The 17,273-nt window shown below is 45.6% G+C and overlaps 1 protein-coding gene across 2 annotated transcripts in view; it reads left to right on the top strand.

Moving 5' to 3' along the window:
• Nucleotides 1-17,273, top strand: part of KIAA1549L (KIAA1549 like) — a 300,774-nt gene that overhangs the window by 214,585 nt on the left and 68,916 nt on the right. Inside the window, exons 11-13 of one of the 2 annotated variants that reach the window (XM_043908885.1) lie at nt 1,263-1,426; nt 7,580-7,770; nt 15,308-15,435. In XM_043908885.1, the coding sequence (XP_043764820.1) occupies nt 1,263-1,426; nt 7,580-7,770; nt 15,308-15,435 (483 nt within the window). The remainder of the gene's footprint in view (nt 1-1,262; nt 1,427-7,579; nt 7,771-15,307; nt 15,436-17,273) is intronic. The other variant, XM_043908889.1, reaches the window with a different exon arrangement.

A 17,273-nucleotide genomic window follows, 5' to 3' on the forward strand; every position in this document is an offset into this window, starting at 1 on the left:
AGAAGTAACTAACACGGTTGGTTCGAACAGATCACTTAAAGTCTTGTAGAAATTATACTGTGGCTCTTACTCTGAATGGGGTTGGAGCCTCTGCAGGGTTTGAGCAGAAGAATGTTGTGATCTGAATTTTCAAAGGATCACTCCAGCTTCTGTGTTACAAATAGACTATAGAGAACAAGGGAAGAGACCATTGCAGTAGTTCAGGTGAGACATGTTGGTAGGTTGGACCATAGCAATAGAAAGAAGTAATATATTTTGAAGATGGGGATGACAGAGTTTGTTGTCAAATAGGATATTGGGAGAGAATAAAAGAAACAGGTTGACATTGATGACAGTTATTGACCTGAGCAGCTGGAAGGAAAGAGTTACTACTTATTGGAGTAGAGGATATCACAAGAACAGGTTTTAGGGAGTGAGAGATTAAGAGTTGTGTTCCAGATGTATTAAATTTGAGACATCTCTTATGTATCCAGTTGGAGATTTGAGTTGGCAGTTGGATATAGGAATCTGGAGTTTGGGGTACGGGTCATAGTTAGAGCTATGTAAAAGAGCATCATCTGCACAGATGGTGTTTAATGCCACGAGTCTACGAGATCATCCAGGGAGTGGGAGAGACGACAGCTTGTGTGTTATTAGCAGACAGTATCACAAGCTAAAACAACCAGTTCAGCCATCTTGCCCACCACCTTTCCTACTGTCTGGCCAGATTACCCGTGTCTAATCGGACATGGTATTGACTAGAGCATGGCATTTCCAAGCATCCCCAGCCTACCATGGCAGGATGGGAGCAGATCCATCCACTCAGGTATGTTTTATTCATTGGTCACTCAGAAGGCGACTTCACTACAATATTTCAAGTCATCTCTCTGTGACCTTTGCCTTCTGATTGAAGCAACGCACTAATCCTCAAGAGTTCTCTCTTCTGATTCATGGACATCACCAGTGGGGAAAATTGATCCTCATCCATCTTCCTCTTCCTCCTCCTAGTCCTCGTAAAGACTTTCACTCATTGAGCACCTCCTAGGGGCTACACCAGGCACCACATGTACCTTCTCTCTCTGACGCCTCGCCACAGGATAGCCCCATTTTACAGATGGGGACACTGAGACTCAGAGACCTGGAGTAACCTGTCAAGGCAAGAGCCTTTCTGAGCCCAAAGCCTCTCAACCACCTCATGACTGGGGACTGGGGGACGCTTATCTCAGGGCTGTTTTCACTTCCCTGAGCTCCTGGTCACATGCTCCCCCCCCCCAACCCCGCAGCCGTGGTGAAGAACCCACCCAACAACCTGTGGATCATCGCCGCGGTGCTGGCGCCGATCGCCGTGGTCACCGTCATCATCATCATCATCACTGCCGTCCTCTGCCGCAAGAACAAGAACGACTTCAAGCCAGACACCGTGATGAACCTGCCTCAGCGAGCAAAGGTACGTGTCGGAAGCCGAGAGGAGAGGGGTGGGAGCCCTGGCCCAGGGGGGCTTTGCCTGCCTTTTGGCCATTCCGGTCATGGCAAGTACCTTCGGAAACCTCCTCTTCAGTCCTCATGTTGAAGGAGACCCTTCTGTTACTTATCTGAATGTTTAAAAACTTGCGGTAAAATATACATAACATAAAGTGTACCATGTTAGCCCTTTTGAAGTGTTCAGCTCAGTATTGTTAAGGATATTTGCATTGCTGTGCAGACCTTCATTTTTATAATCAGGACACAATAACTCTCTGCTCTAAGTGCTTCTCAGGGCTTTGCAGGCACCAGCTCGCCTACTCTTCGTAGCAGCCCCTTGAGGAAGAACATTATTTTACAGAGGAGGAAACAAGAGGCACAGAAAATGAGGCGTTAGATAGACTTGAAAGGGGTCTCAGAGCTCATCTGTTCTGACACCTTCCCTTTTACAGAGAACTGACTTTTTCACGATGGCACAGTGAGTAAGGAGCAGAACTGATGGTAGAACCAGGTGTCTTGGCTCCTAACTCAAGGCTCTTTGGGGGCACATCAGATCCTCAAAACCTTCCTTCTTCCACTGGCCAGAGTGGCTGATCTTCAACGGCTGCATGATGGGGACTTCCCTGGTGGTCCAGTGGCTAAGAGTTCACGCCCCCAATGCAGGGGGTCCAGGTTATATTCCCGGTCAGGTAACTAGATCCCGAATGCTGCAACTAAGACTTGGCTGCAACTAAGACAGTCAAATAAATAATTAAAAAAAAAAAAAAGGCTGCATGATGACCAAGCTGCAGAGCCTTGGCTGGGCGGCTATCAAACCCCAGTTCAGTGGCTTCACTGAAGGCTAGCCGGGGGCGCCATCCACCATCCACAGCCTCCATGAGGCTGCACCATCCCCCTCCAGTGACTGGGAGAGGGGCAAACTGAGGAAATTCCAAAGGCTAATTTTCCAGTCGAACTTCTCTGGCAGCTCAGCGGTAATAAATCCACCTGCAGGGCAGGAGACCCAGGTTTGATCCCTGGGTCAGGAAATGGCAACCTATTCTAGTATTCTTGCTTGAGAAATCCTATGGACAGAGGAGCCTAGCGGACTACATAGTCCATGGGGTCACAAAGAGTCGGACACGACTGAGCAACTCAACAATAACAAGTTTTCCGGTCACATAGCTCCCTTCACCATAGTACCCAAAAGGAACATAATAACCTCTACTACCCAGATTATCATATAATGTTTAAATAATGTCTTACAATATCCTGGGCTCTTCCAGGTCTGTCACCTTGTTTGTTCATCACAGTAGTCCTATGAGGTAGGTCATAGTCAGGGCAGCTCTTATTATTTTCATTTTACTGCAGAGAAACTCAAAAGAATGAGAGACAGTGGGACTTATCCACAGCAGAGGGGGGCACTCAGGTCCATACCTGAGTCTTTGGGCTTTGTCTACATTATACACCATCCTGAACCCTGAGACTTGGTGGGTAGAACCCTCCTCCAGCCCCTAACCTCTGCACTTGTTCTGCCTAATTCTCTGGGCAAGAATGAAACAGAGAATGGAATTTCACTTCAATTGGACTGCATGACATGGTGGTTGTCCTTGCTGGGAGTCACGCATGCCTAGTTCTTCCTGGATGACCCTACCTTGCTTCAACAAAAGAAATCAAATGAATTTGGTTGTTTATTAAACCGAGTCACCTGTTGAGAAGCTGCAGCTTGCTAAGACACTGTGTCTAGCAAAGGGCCCAACCCCAAAGAATGTCATTCTGTGTCTGTTGACACAAAGGTACCTGCTGCCAGGACACGGCATGATGTTGGTAATTACCCAAGCAGTGAAAAATGACGCTATTCCAAGAAGGGGTATTTCATTTCCATCTTAGCTCAGTTACAATCTGAGCCTTTCAGACATAACAGTAATTACCAGAATCTAATTGCAGCCAAGTCCAGGAATGCAAAGCATGCCATACCAAGGTTGTAAATGCCATCTTCACGTGATTGATGAAGGCAAAATTTTATTAATTTGCCGAGATGAGCTGGGCAGCACGTGATTTCAGCATATCCCCTGGCTGGAAAGCTGTCTGAGGCTGGAACAGATTCATGTTTGTGAGTTTTCATAGCCCCTTTTATGTCCTTGCCCGGTACATTGTGCTTCAAGAGATACCCAGCTGCTGTGGAAAATCAAGCAAATTTATGTTCCGTGAGATGACTGAGTTCAGTCGTGGGGGTGGCAGTGGTGGTTTTCTCCCTCAGTGAGGCTGGGCTACGCACTTTGATTTCCAAAGCCCTGTTGTCACGGAAAACCAGTGGGGCGGAACTGCCTCTTTCTTACCGCGCTCCTTCTGCTGGTGCAACCCAGGGACACTGCGGTGTCTGCCAGAGGAGCGAGCCGCCTGCGTCACTTCTCACAACTTGAGTGTGTGAGCAGAATTCATTTAGTGCCAAGGGACGAGGCGGGAAGAGAAAGTTAGCTATTGCCACCAACCCAGAGACGGGGAGGCTGGTCTCCTAGTTTCCAGGGACACCACTGCATCTTTAAGGATGTTGGCCGCGGAGCCAGAGGACACGGCTGGGACCTTTGCTGAGCCTCACTAGTAGACCCAGCAGGCTCAGAGGAGGTGAGTGTGGCTGTCTCAGAGCCGAGATCAGGCCTTACCTGCCTGCCCCCGTCTGCAGAGACAAGGGATCAATACCACAGATGTAACCCTGTTACCCCTGCTCTCAGCCGGACGCAGGCAGAAGGTTAAAAAACAATCAACGCAGGAGGACAGCGGGGTGTCATGCCTTTGTCACCTCCTTTCTGCCTCGTTCACTTTTGCTTCCTCTTTGTCTGGATTCACAGCCTTTCCCCAGATTTTCCCTTCCTATAACTGAAGAGGACATGGCCCCTTGGAACAGGCAACCTGAAGAGAAAGTGGTTAAAGCCATGTGGGGATGCAGAATGGAGCTTGGAGGGTTGGCATGCCCTGCTCAGGATGGCTCAGTCACCCCTTAAAGATGCCCTGTTCTTTTCTCACATACTATTTTTATGTGCCTCAGTTTTCCCCATCTGTGAATTGGGGGTGATAACAGTGTTCACTTACACTTTGTTGTGAGGATTGAGTTATGTGAATTACTTTGAATATGCCTTGTACAGAATAAACATTATAGGTAAGTTGATCTTTATTCTTACACATGTTTCTTAAAAAAATCCAGGTAACATGTCTACCTTTGAAATTGTTAGGGATTATTTTGATTTGAAACTTTTACAAAACTCATTAAAGCAACTATAAATGTTTCATGATGTTGTATTAGTGGTGTTAGGGGTTCCTAGTGTGTGTCCAGCGGGCAATTAGTTAATCTCAGGTGTTTCAAGTTGGAGGTTGAAAGACCGCTTTTCTGTCAGTCAGAAGAGCGGGGTACAAGTCTTGAATCTTTCACCACTTAGCTGTGTGGTCTTAGGCAAGTCACTGAACCTCTCTGAGCTTTTGTTTTCTTACCCATAAAGTGAAGACTGTGCTGTTTGCCCAGTTTTCCCCATAGGGTTGTTGTGAGAATGAAATGAGGTATCAGTGTCTTGCAGGCTGTAAGTACTGAACATGTACAGAGATTCTTGTTAACCTAATAACAAAGGCCACCTCTGAAGCCTGTCATTCCTTAATGTCCTTCTGGTCACCCATCATCAGCTCAGTCCCCTGAAGTATCCAGTGCAGTGTGAAGGGAGAGGAGCCACAGAAGGTGGGAACGAGAGGGACAAGCCAGCACCAGCTTGTCCTCACTAGGTTCTTAGCTGCTGCTTCAGACTGCCAGTAACTCACACACAGGCCAGGAGACTGGAAACAGGAGCCAGGCGAAGTGTGATGGGAGATGCCCAACCTAGGCGGCAGGCTGCAGAAAGAAAGAAGAGGCGGTGGGATGAATCATCAAGCAGTGGCTGGCTGTTCTGGCTCTGCCTTCTATGGTCCTGGATTCATTTCCTGGCTCTACCCTAGACCAGCTCTGTGAGCCTGGGGAAACTGATGAACCTCTCTGAACCTCAGTTTCTTCATCTTTAAAACGGAGAACCATACCAACACCTACCTCCTTGGGCTACAGTGATGATGAAATGACATAACTTATATAATGTATTCAGTGTTGTACCAACAATATCAAGTGAAACGGAAACTGTGAGCTTCTTGAGGGTAGGGGAACCAGTTATTATTCACCTTTATATTTCCAGCATCAAGCACAGTCCCTGACACAAGCCAATGCCCCATCCTAGAGTTGGAACAAAACTGAACAGGATAATGGGAGGATGAGGGTGGAGCAGAAAAGGGACCAATAGGAGATGAGACCGGACACATGGGTTCACACAGAATTCAAGGGTCTTGAATGCCTTGCCAAAGAGTTTGGGTGCCAGGGAGAGTTTTTAATGAGGGAGTGATGACCTGATGAATTTCTAAGGGAGATAACTTTGGAGGATTGTCAAGGATGGGTCTGGAAAGGAGCAAAATGGAAATTACAAGACCATGGCAGGGTCAGTACAGCAGTGGACCTGGAGAGAAGAGGTCAATTTCCAGAAACATTTCAGTTGAATTCAACTGGTGATTAATTGTTCGTAGGAGAAGCAGGTGAGTCAGTATTCTAGCAAGTCATGGGTTGCCATGTCTCCCTCCAAGAGATCTTCCCCATCCAGGGATTGAACCCTCATCTCCTGTGTCTCCTGCATTGCAGGTGGTTCTTTACTGCTGAGCCACTGGAGAAGCCCTTGGCTATACTACAGACAGCTTGAAAAAGGAAGCTTTTCTGGACTTAGCAATAAAACTCCCCCCATTCTGAGACACTATATGATGGGTTGGGCCACAGTCTTAGACCATTTAATCTGGCCTTCCTGTTACAGTTCTTGACTAAGTAAGGTGCTAAAAAAGGAATGTCTGATCATATCAAGTTCTGATAGAACCCTAATGATAGAGGTTAAGTTTCACCCCAAATTTTCTTAAAGAGAATCTCTGATGTCCGTTTCACCTGGCCAATGATTTAGTAGGCAGGAAAACAATTTGAACAAATACTGATTGAGCACATACTATGGGTCAGGTACTTAGCTAAATGCTGGACTTGAATTTACTTATCTAATTTACGTGGCATCCCTTTGAGGGTGGTTAAATATCACTGTCACAGACATACATGTTTGATCCTGCTCACGCTATATTCTCTTCACGTTACTGATGAGGAAACAGGCACAGAGACTTTCAGTCCCTTACCCAAGGTCACACAGCTAATGTGTGTCAGAGAGAGGATGTGAACCCCAGCTGTCTGTTTTCAGAGCTGCTGCTCCTAGCCACCCCATTGTCCTGCCTCAAATCCCTGTTGTGCTGCTTTGGGGCATTGAGCAGAATAGAGACACTCCCAGGAATTGTTTAAACATGCTTCTTGGTTTTTTATTACCCCACTAATACATGTCTGTTGGGTTTTGCTCACAGCTGCTCTATTCACTTGGGATTTCAGACACTGCAATAAAAACCTTGCTAATTTCTCAGTCATGAGAAATGAGAGGCGAGCTAGCCTGCTGAAGGGAACTGTCTGGATTAGAGAGTGATTCCATAAGTTCCATTTTATTATTCATAATTATACTGCCTTATATGTGGTAGCGTGTTTTTCCTTTTTTGTTTTTAGATCTGAGATTTTCTCTAACACTCCAGGGTGGTGGAGGTAGAACAGATATGATTATCTTCATTTCTCAGATGAAAACATTGAGGTTCAGATTTCAATGACTTGGCAAAGTCACACAACCTGTTATTTCAAAGGACTTAAGGGATGACAGAACTATTCTTATGTAGAAGAGGCAGGACCTGTTTAATGTAGCAATTAAGAGCTTCTAATTAGCAGTATCCAGTGACTTAGAATAAGTGGTCTAAAATCCTTGAAAGAACTTGTTCTCATAAACATTTTTGCATCTTGTTTATACTGTTCATTTTTCTGAGTCTTCTCTATAGAGGTTCTGTAGCTAGGTGGAATTAATGTGGACTTTGATTTCATAGAGACAGAAATTAGGATGGAGATTTGAGTTAACTCTTGTTCATTGGAAAGCTAAGTACGGTCCCATCATGTGCACTTTCCCACCTGTCTTCTCTTAAAGCTGCTGTGAGTATCACACTTTGCCAGAAACATGACTGCAAATCTGTTTCCTTTTTGCAGCCTGTGCAGGGCTTTGATTATGCCAAGCAGCACCTGGGCCAGCAAGGGGTGGACGAGGAGGTCATCCCGGTGACTCAGGAAACGGTGGTCCTCCCACTGCCCGTTAGAGATGCTCCTGCCTCTCAGGAAAGGGATGCCCCTCAGGATGGAAGCACCATCAAGACGGCCAAATCCATCGAAACCAGAAAGAGGTAGGCATGGGGCCAGATTCTGCCTCTGTGTCAGCAAGAGAAATAATTGATGGGGAGAAGAGCTGAAGCCCTCAATTCCTCTCTTCTCTTTAAAAATTCCCCTTCATGCTTGTTCTGAATATTTAAGGAGACTAAGGAAGAGGATAGGAATCATAATTCCTGCTTCTCATGAGCCATCCGTTGTAACATTTCAGATGTCTAATCAACTGCAATGGTTGAGGTTTTCTCCTTAGATTTATTATAACAAATTTGGCACTGATGTTACACTTATATTTTTTAATTTATCTTAAACGCAGTGCCTTTGGTTCAGGATAGTTGTATTTTATCTGGCAATTTCTCTATATGGTTTTAGTTCACAAACCAGTTATTGGCTTTTACTATGAGCAGGGCACTTTGACAGGCATTGGGATGACTACAGAAAGGTTTAAGATTGATTCCTGACCCCAAGCATCTCGTGTTGGAAAGACAGAAATAAATCGTTGGAATACCAAGCCTGATGGGCAGGTGTCTACTGTGGAGTCTAAACCATGTCCTGGGGAAAAAAGAGAAGGAAGCATTTAATTCTGATGTGGGAAAGTGTCATGGAAGAGGTTATGTTTTAACCAAGCCTTGAAGGACAAGTGGGATATTCATGGGGGGGAAAAGATAAAGGCATCCAGGCTGGAAGAGCCAGGAGACAGCAATGATTACTTATGATGAATGTCCTTGGGGTTTAGAGTTCACAGTGCTTGAGATGCAATGAAAGATGAAACCAGAAGATAGATGAAAACTGTGGAGAGTCTTAACTGCCAGACCGAGGAGTTTGACCTTTATACTCTAGGCAGTATTAAGCCACTGAGCGTTCTTCAGGAAGACAGTAATGCCCAACCTGTATCTCAGAAAGACTACTCCAGTGCATTGTGGATGATAGATGGGAGAGGTTAGGCTAGAGGCCAGGACACTTGTTGGGACTTTGCAATAGCCTCACAAAGAGGTAATGAACTCTATGGCCAACTCTGTTGCCTGGCTAACCAACTCCCATTGCCAACCTCTTTCTTTCTTGCCTGGGACCACAATGGTGGCTAGAAAAACTACATCCTGTTTGCCTCCTTCTCTCCTTTCAGGTAACAGATACTTATCAATTGTTTGCTGTTAACTAGGCACAAAGGATGCTGCAATGAACAAGACAAAGTTCATACTCCTGTAGTGCTTACAGTTTGATGAGGGAGACATAGACAATAACCAGAGAGATAAAAATATAGTAGGTTGGGAGGTGATGAGTATGAAGAAGAAAACCAAAGCACGATAAGGGATTGGAGATGTGGAAAGGGGAATATGGTGCTGTTTTAGCAAGAAGTTGGGGAAGGCCTCGCTGATAAAGTGACATGTGAGAAAGACTTTATTGAAGTGATATGTAAGGTTATCTAGTGGAAGAACATCCCAAGCAGATGGAACAGTATGTGCAAAGCCTGGAGGAGGAAATGTCTTGACTTGCTTAAGGAAGAACATGAAGGCCAAAGAGCTGATGTGAGCTAGGGAGGAAGTTTGTAGCAGCTGAGTCAGAGAGACTGAGGTTGATCTTGTCAGGCTTTATAAATCAAAGTCAGAACTTGGGATTTTTTTGTGAATGAAGATCAGGACTCATTAGAAGAGGATTTTGAGAGGAACGACAGGATGTGACTTGCATTTTAAAGGCTCACTCTGGCTGCTGTGTGGAAATAGACTGTAGAGAAGCAGAGAGACCCATTAGGAGGCTTTTGTAGGAGTCCAGGTGAGAGATGGTGGTGTACCAGGACATGGAGGTGTGGGAAGTGATTAGGCTCTAGAGGTGTTTACAAGGAAGAGCTGACAAGATTTGCTGATAAATTATTGTGTGGTAGTGGTCACGTATGGATGTGAGAGTTGGACTGTGAAGAAGCTGAGTGCCGAAGAATTGATGCTTTTGAACTGTGGTGTTGGAGAAGGCTCTTGAGAGTCCCTTGGACTGCAAGGAGATCCAACCAGGCCATCCTAAAGGAGATCAGTCCTGGGTGTTCATTGGAGGGACTGATGCTAAAGCTGAAACTCCAATACTTTGGCCACCTCATATGAAGAGCTGACTCATTGGAAAAGACCCTGATGCTGGGAGGGATTGGGGGCAGGAGGAGAAGGGGACGACAGAGGATGAGATGGCTGGATGGCATCACTGACTCAATGGACATGAGTTTGAGTAAACTCTGGGAGTTGGTGATGGACAGGGAGGCCTGGCGTGCTGCGATTCATGGGGTCGCAGAGTTGGACACGACTGAGCGACTGAACTGAACTGATGGGAATAGAGAGGGATGAATTTGCCATTTTTGTGCTGGGGAAGACTGGAGGAGAAGTTTGTAGAGTTTGGATGTGGACATGTTAAGTTTGAGGTGCCCATGAGACATGCAAATGGAGACATTGAGAGCTCGGTTAACCACATGAGTCTGGAGTTCAGAGGAGAGGTCAAGAGTTGAAATATAAATGTAGGAGCTATCAGTGTTTAGTTCCAAAAATCTCTGAGGCTAGATGGGCACCTTGGAGAGTATAGATGGAGAAGAAATCTAAGAACTGATGCCTGGGACATGGCAGTGATTAGAGACCCAGATAATGAAAATGAATTGGCAAAAGATTCTGAAAAGCATCTGTAAGAAAGTCACAAGGAGAACAAAGCAAAAGTGGAATCCAGGAAGCCTAGAGAATGAAGTTATTTCAGGAGGAAGAAAGGATTGTTTGTATCAAATTTACAAATTTTGTATTGGAGTCAAGCATCAAGTTTCCGTGCTTTTCTCCAGGAGATCTTGGTACCTAAAAAGGAACTACAGAGAAACAGAGGGTTGGATTTCAGCTTGTGTGGGGAAGAATGCGGAGGGCATGTTGATTAATTATCTGTTGCCCCATAACAAACCACTCTAAAGTTTAGCAGCCTAAAACAGCAACTATTTATGTAGCTTATAATTTTTGGTGGATCAGCTGTCTTGGCTGAGCTCAGCTGGGTGGTTCTTCTAGTCTGAACTTGGCTTGGCTGATCTCAGCTGGGCTGTCTCATGCATCTTTGGTCATGTGGGAAGTCTGCTGGGCTGGCTTGTTGATGACAGCCTTGTCTCGGGCAGCCAGGTAACTGGGGCCTCTTGGTATGTGGTCTTGAATCCTCCAGTAGGTTAGCTCTAGCTTTTGACAAGATGGTTACAGAGTTCCCAGGGAAGCAAGAAAACAAGCCCCAAACAAACCTCAAGTCTCTGTTTGTATCATGTTTACTACTATTGGCCAAAGCAAAACACAAGAGTCAGTGTGGGAGGGGACTACCCTAAGTTGGTTACAGGGAAGTGTGAACAAATTGGGACCTTAAATGCCATGGTCCACCTCAGCCTGGAGTTGAAACATACAGAGAAGCAGTGGATGATGTATTGGAGTTGGCTGGCCAGTAGTGTTATCTATAGTAATTATTCTCATTATGATCTTTGCCAAGTACAATAAAGGCATGTTAATAATTTTTTATCACCTATTAGGATGACACTGAAAAGAAATAAATAGAATTACTAAAATTAGGATATTAACATAGCACTACACTGCCAGGAAGGATAGAAACTTTTGCACACATTCTAGTTGAGTGGTTTAAATTGTGCAAAGCTTTCTTTTTTAAAAATGGTTTTAAAACAAGCTCTTTTTTTCATCAATTTGCAAGGAGTCTTCTCTTGCTAATCAGATTCAAATTCTTTAACCTCAGATTTTTATTAAGAAATACTAGCTTATGAAACAAATACAAATAAAGAAAACAATGACCCTGTTAAATGATATTTCCATTTGCTTCATAATTTTGTCTACAAATATAACTTTACTAAGGGCTGGCTATATTATTGACAAAACTATGGGAGAAACCTCATCTCCGTTCAAGTTCAGCTGATCACAGGAGTCTCTGATCATTTAGGAAGATTTTAAGATGCCAAATCCAAGAACAAGCCTATCATACATCTATGTTTCTGTCTTCCCCAACTTGCCACATCAGTCTACTCATTCTTGCCCAACCAGGACTGTGTGACCTCTCAAAACGGGGCTGTTATATGGTCCAAAAAGTTTTGCAAGTAAAGAATAAGGGAGTGACTTCTCTGGTGGTCCAGTGGTTAACAGACTGTGCCTTCCAGTGCAAGGGATGCAGGTTCGACCCCTAGTTTGGGAGCTAAGATCCCACGTGCCTCATAGCCTCCCAAAAGCCAAAACATAGAAAATGGAAACAGTGTTGTACAACTTCAATAGAAGACTTAAAAATGATCCAGACACACAAAAATCTTTAAAAAAAAAAAAATAGGGGAAACCAATGATTTGGTGTTCATTAAGAGATCTCCATTCTTCAAAATTGTTTTAAAACTGAAGGAAAATGGAAGATTTAGCTGTGTGCAGACAACCAGATGATGTTTCAGGTTCTTTTTTTTATTTAGGCTTTTGGCAATGCTATTTTGTTGGTCCATGGCTGAAATCATGAGCAAGGATGGAGAATCGACCTCATAGAGACAGCCGTTTGCAGTGGGCACTTCAGTGCATGGACTGGTCCTGATTGTTCAGCAGTTGATTTAATCCCCACCCCCATGATTGTTCTTCAGGATCTGTGTCCACCCAGACTCAGAATGGGGACCATTGAGTTCAGTAGCCTTAGACTGCAGCCTCTCTGGTGACCCATTTAAAGACATTTTTGTCCCTGTCCTGAGTGGACACATTCACACACACATCTCACCCTCTGTTTTGGATCAGAAATTCATGGAATTGACAAACCTGGGTCTCCTGCATTGCAGGCGGACTCTTTACTGTCTAAGCCATGTAGCACTGTGAATGGGGTTGATGGTTTCATGTAAACAGAAGTCTATAAGCTGATGCAAAGAATAAAGCAGAGTTGGGCTCCCCTCCCACCCCACCCGGAAATGTGTTCATTCATGGCTTTCCTTGGAGGGAGAGGAATAGCCAGAAAACTGTTTCAAGATCAAATGAGGGAAGGGACATGCAAATGCCTCAGAAAAACCATTAAATATTTTGTGCACGTAAAACAAGTTGCCAGGAGCTTTTCTTTCTGGACCTCAGTGAAAATCCCTTTGTCCCAATAAACCAGTGGGAAGAGTTCAGTTCAGTTCAATCGCTCAGTTGTGTCTGACTCTTTGCGACCCCATGGACTGCAGCACACCAGGCCTCCCTGTCCATCACCAACTCCTGGAGTTTACTCAGACTCATGTCCATTGAGTCAGTGATGCCATCCAACATTCTCATCCTGCCATCCCCTTCTCCTCCAGCCTTCAATCTTGCCCAGCATCAGGGTCTTGGGGAGAGTAGGTGCCATTAACTGTGAGGTTCTGAAAACAATCCTAGAGCGTGTGTGTGTTTGCACACCCGGCACTCAATGATCACATAGTTAGTGCCTCATTCATATTTCCCAAACTACATTTGTTGTATTACTTTTATGGTGAAAGAGGTTGTGGTAAAAAAAAAAAAAAAAACAACAAACCAAAACAGGTTGTGGTAAAAAAAAAAAAAACAAACCAGAGAAGTGCTGAATTAAACAAAACCAGGTGGATCTCTTTCTGACAGGACTGATGGGACCCTTTGAAGTGCTGACATGCTGTCGGAATGTCCAAAGGGGAGTATTGTAAATGGTTCCTCCCAGACTCATGCTTGTCTGCATATCCTTGGCACAGAGCATCTCCTGTGGCCCTGGGTGTGTTCTGTGCACTTGTGGCGACTCTGGCTCCCCCCATGGTTGTGAGTGGGCACTTTCATTGTGCATGGTTTTTAGGGTGCTGAAGTGCATGGAAATGTGCATGACCGAGAATCCAAAATTCTCAGAGGGAAAGAGGGAAATGGAAGGAGGAGGCTTACTTACGGGTCAGGGGCTGCATTTTATTCCAGTCAGTTTTCCATTGTAGGGGCCACGTGCCAGTAGGTTCTGAGTTTGTGCAATTGACAAGAGAAGAACAAGGGGTTTGATGAGCCTCTGGATAGCTGCCCCCTGATTGTCTCCCCCAGAGGGAAAGGCAGTGGGTCTTTAGCTCATCCCACCACAGGCTGGTGTGATCTGGGGTGCATGAGCCTCAGCAGGGGGTCCCAGGAGTCCATTTCCCAATAGGTTCTAGAGGGCCAGAAAATGGCCCCAAGGGAAGGCAGGAAGGCCCTGTGGCTTGCTCTGTGTAAGGCCTGCCTCATCTGGGACACTGTAGAAGACAGAAAGGGAAGGCGCTCTGGCTTCCAGGGCTGACTTACCACTTCCCAACTCTGCCCTGGACAAAACATCTCGCCGCCTGAAATTCACATTCCTCATTTGCTACTAAGAGTGGCAGTCACCATGCCAGTTGGTTGTAATAAGGATGCAGTAGCAGTTTGAACGGAGAAGGCGATGGCACCCCACTCCAGTACTCTTGCCTGGAAAATCCCATGGATGGAGGAGGCTGGTAGGCTGCAGTCCATGGGGTCGCGAAGAGTCGGACATGACTGAGCGACTTCACTTTCACTTTTCACTTTTATGCATTGGAGAAGGAAGTGGCAACCCACTCCAGTGTTCTTGCCTGGAGAATCCCAGGGATGGGGTCGCACAGAGTCGGACATGACTGAAGTGATTTAGCAGCAATTTGAAGGGCTTCCCGGTGGGCGCTAGTGGTAAAGAACCTGCTTGCCAATGCAGGAGACGTAAGAGACGGGGGTTTGATCCCTGGGTTGGGAAGATCCCCTGGAGAAAGGAAAGGGCAATGCACTCCAGTATTCTTGTCTGGAGAGTCCCATGGACAGAAGAGCCTGGAGGGCTACAGTCCATAGGGTCGCAGAGTTGGACAGGACTGAAGTGACTTAACATATAGCCAACAGTTTGAAAGCACGCAGCACAGTCCTTGGCACGTAGTAGGTGCTCATGGTGGGCTTTTGGAGAACATGGGTGGTATCTTCATATCTCTGTATGCCTGTAACCTGGCACAGATCCCAGCACAGGGTAGGGATTTCTGAATGAATGGATAGCTCAAATTGATAGATTCAAATGGAAGTGGTTACCAGTTAGCACAAAGAATGTGTGTGCATGTGTGTGTGAGAGATAGAGAGACCTCAGTGGTGGAGTGACTTAATCTTTAGGAGTCAAGGTATACTCTGTAAAGAAATCAGCCAAAGAGAACTGTGTTTTATGCATGTCCCTCAAGATGCTATGTGAATCAAACACTCTGCAACACTCTCCAAATTGCCGTGTTTTAAAAAGAGGGCACAGTGAGCAAACGCCATCACTGCCATGTCCGCAGTCACTGGGGGTTAATGAAAAGGAGATGGTAACAGAGGGCTGCACTGGTTGAACTTTTCTGCAGAGCTAAGTGCTGGTAAGCGCACTTTACAACAGCCAGCCGCTTAACCCTGTTGTGTTAAGCTATAGTGTTGCGGTGCAGGGTTTGTTTTTTTCCCCTTTTCCTGTATTATGTCTTTTTGGTGGATAAAACCGGAAAGAAAGGCTATAGACATAAACTGTGCAAATAAAATAACCTTGAGAGGAGGCTGCTCCAGTTGAAACTTACCGTCTCCCTGTTGCCATGGTTACTTCCAGCAGGTCGCCCAGTGAGAATGGCTCTGTCATCAGCAACGAATCAGGGAAGCCCAGCTCGGGGAGGCGCTCACCCCAGAATGTAATGGCACAGCAGAAAGTGACAAAGGAGGAGGCTCGGAAGAGAAATGGTGAGAAGCCTTCCCTGCCAAGCAGCACCCCCGAGCCCAGCCCACACACACTGGCGCAAGCGCGTGCTCACACTTGCACACCAGTGTGCTTTGAATCAGCCCCCACTCTCCTCCTTACTGTGTCCTACAAAGGTCCTACCTACCTTCCTGAGGTATCACACTATACCCTTCCCTGAATTATTGTTTCATTACCTCTGCCCTATGTTCTTATGGGATTGTGCAGAAAAACCCCATTTACAGGTTGAACTGAGGTCTGCTTAGAGATTTTCTTTATTTGGGGGTGAATCGCCTTGATTTCTAGCACTAGGTCCACTAGAGTGGCAGGTTTCCAAACTGATGCTTGTCTTGGAGGTCGCCCTTCATTTTCTTGCCCTGAGTCCCTTGATAAATTTCAGGGGTTCAGTCTGTGCCTGTGAATCCAGATAGTACAAGTCCAGCTCGCCCAGGAAAAACAAGACAGTAATAAATCTGTCGCCATAAAAATCAGCCCGTGCTTCTGTCTTTATTCTCCAGGGCAACTTAACCATTTAGTTTCTCTCTCGTGCAGGTCTTTTCCCTCCCTGTAAAGGACTGGTCCTGGGGGTTATTTACAAGTGGTCACAGCTGCCTTGCTGTGCTGTTGTACCCTCTATAGGTGGCATCTGTCAGGCATCATTGTGCAGCCTGCCTCCCTCCTCCTCATCTTAATTTTGTCCTGACCCTCATCTTCGCTCGATCCTTCCATGTGTGATGTCTCTGCCACTCAGATCAGGGAATATTCCTTTTGGATCTCCAAGGGTTATAGATGGAGTCCTATAGCAATGCCAGGTGAAAAGGCAAGCAGTCTGGCACTCTGGTTGGCTGTGCTTCTTTTTAAAAAGGAATTTGATGAAGTGTGGTTCAAGGACTCTGTCTTGAAGAGAGCACCAGAATATTCTTTTGTTTTCAAATATCACTTATTTCTTTTTTTGACCAAAAAAGAGTGACACAATGGATTTGTCTTCTGTAGAGAAAACATGGTCCTATTTCTGGCCATTATATAAAGCATTTGTTTAAACTGGCATACCGATTTGATTCTTAAATTTTTTTCTTCTCCTAAACCCCTCTATGCTCTGTAACATAGAGACTGTTCGTTCCATGCCAGAATCAGGGTGTGACGTATGGGGTTTTCCTGGAATAACCACCCCACCTGGGACCATTTGGTGTTCTGCCAAGCCAACACACAGGGGACCGCAGGAACTCCAGCTTGTAAAGGGAGAGGTGAACTTCGCAACTTTCTCCACTTTCCTCCTGAGTGAGATCATCAGAGACGTGGGCAGAGGGGGTGAGGCAACCTAGAGACAATGGGCGGTGAAGCCATAGGGGCAGGCGGTTTTAACCAAACGTGGTGACCGCCATGACCTCTAATCACGAGGCCCTCCTGCTCCTCCTACTCCTAGCACACTCTTCCACCACCTTCCTTTATATTCTTCCTGGAAATGTATAAAGTCTGGGTAAACTCCGGGAATCGGTGATGGACAGGGAGGCCTGGCATGCTGCGGCCCATGGGGTCGCAGAGTTGGACACAACTGAGCGACTGGACTAAACTGAACTGAACTGAAATCAGAGTCCATCCCCCGCAGATGCCCCATCACCCACCCCAGTCTTCAAAGGGTCTTGAATAACTCAGTGTGTGTCTCTCAGACCTATTGACTATGCATATGACAACACACACGTATATTTGCTTTTTTGTTGTATTGCTTTGTTTTATTTTGTACAATGAGACCAATGTACATACTGCTCTATGCCCTTTTACTTGCTTAAAAATGTGCAACATACAGACTGTTCTATCGATAAATACTCTCTTACAAGAGGATGCC

The sequence above is a fragment of the Cervus elaphus genome, chromosome 1 (assembly GCF_910594005.1).
Source record: "Cervus elaphus chromosome 1, mCerEla1.1, whole genome shotgun sequence".
Classification (NCBI taxonomy): domain Eukaryota; kingdom Metazoa; phylum Chordata; class Mammalia; order Artiodactyla; family Cervidae; genus Cervus; species Cervus elaphus.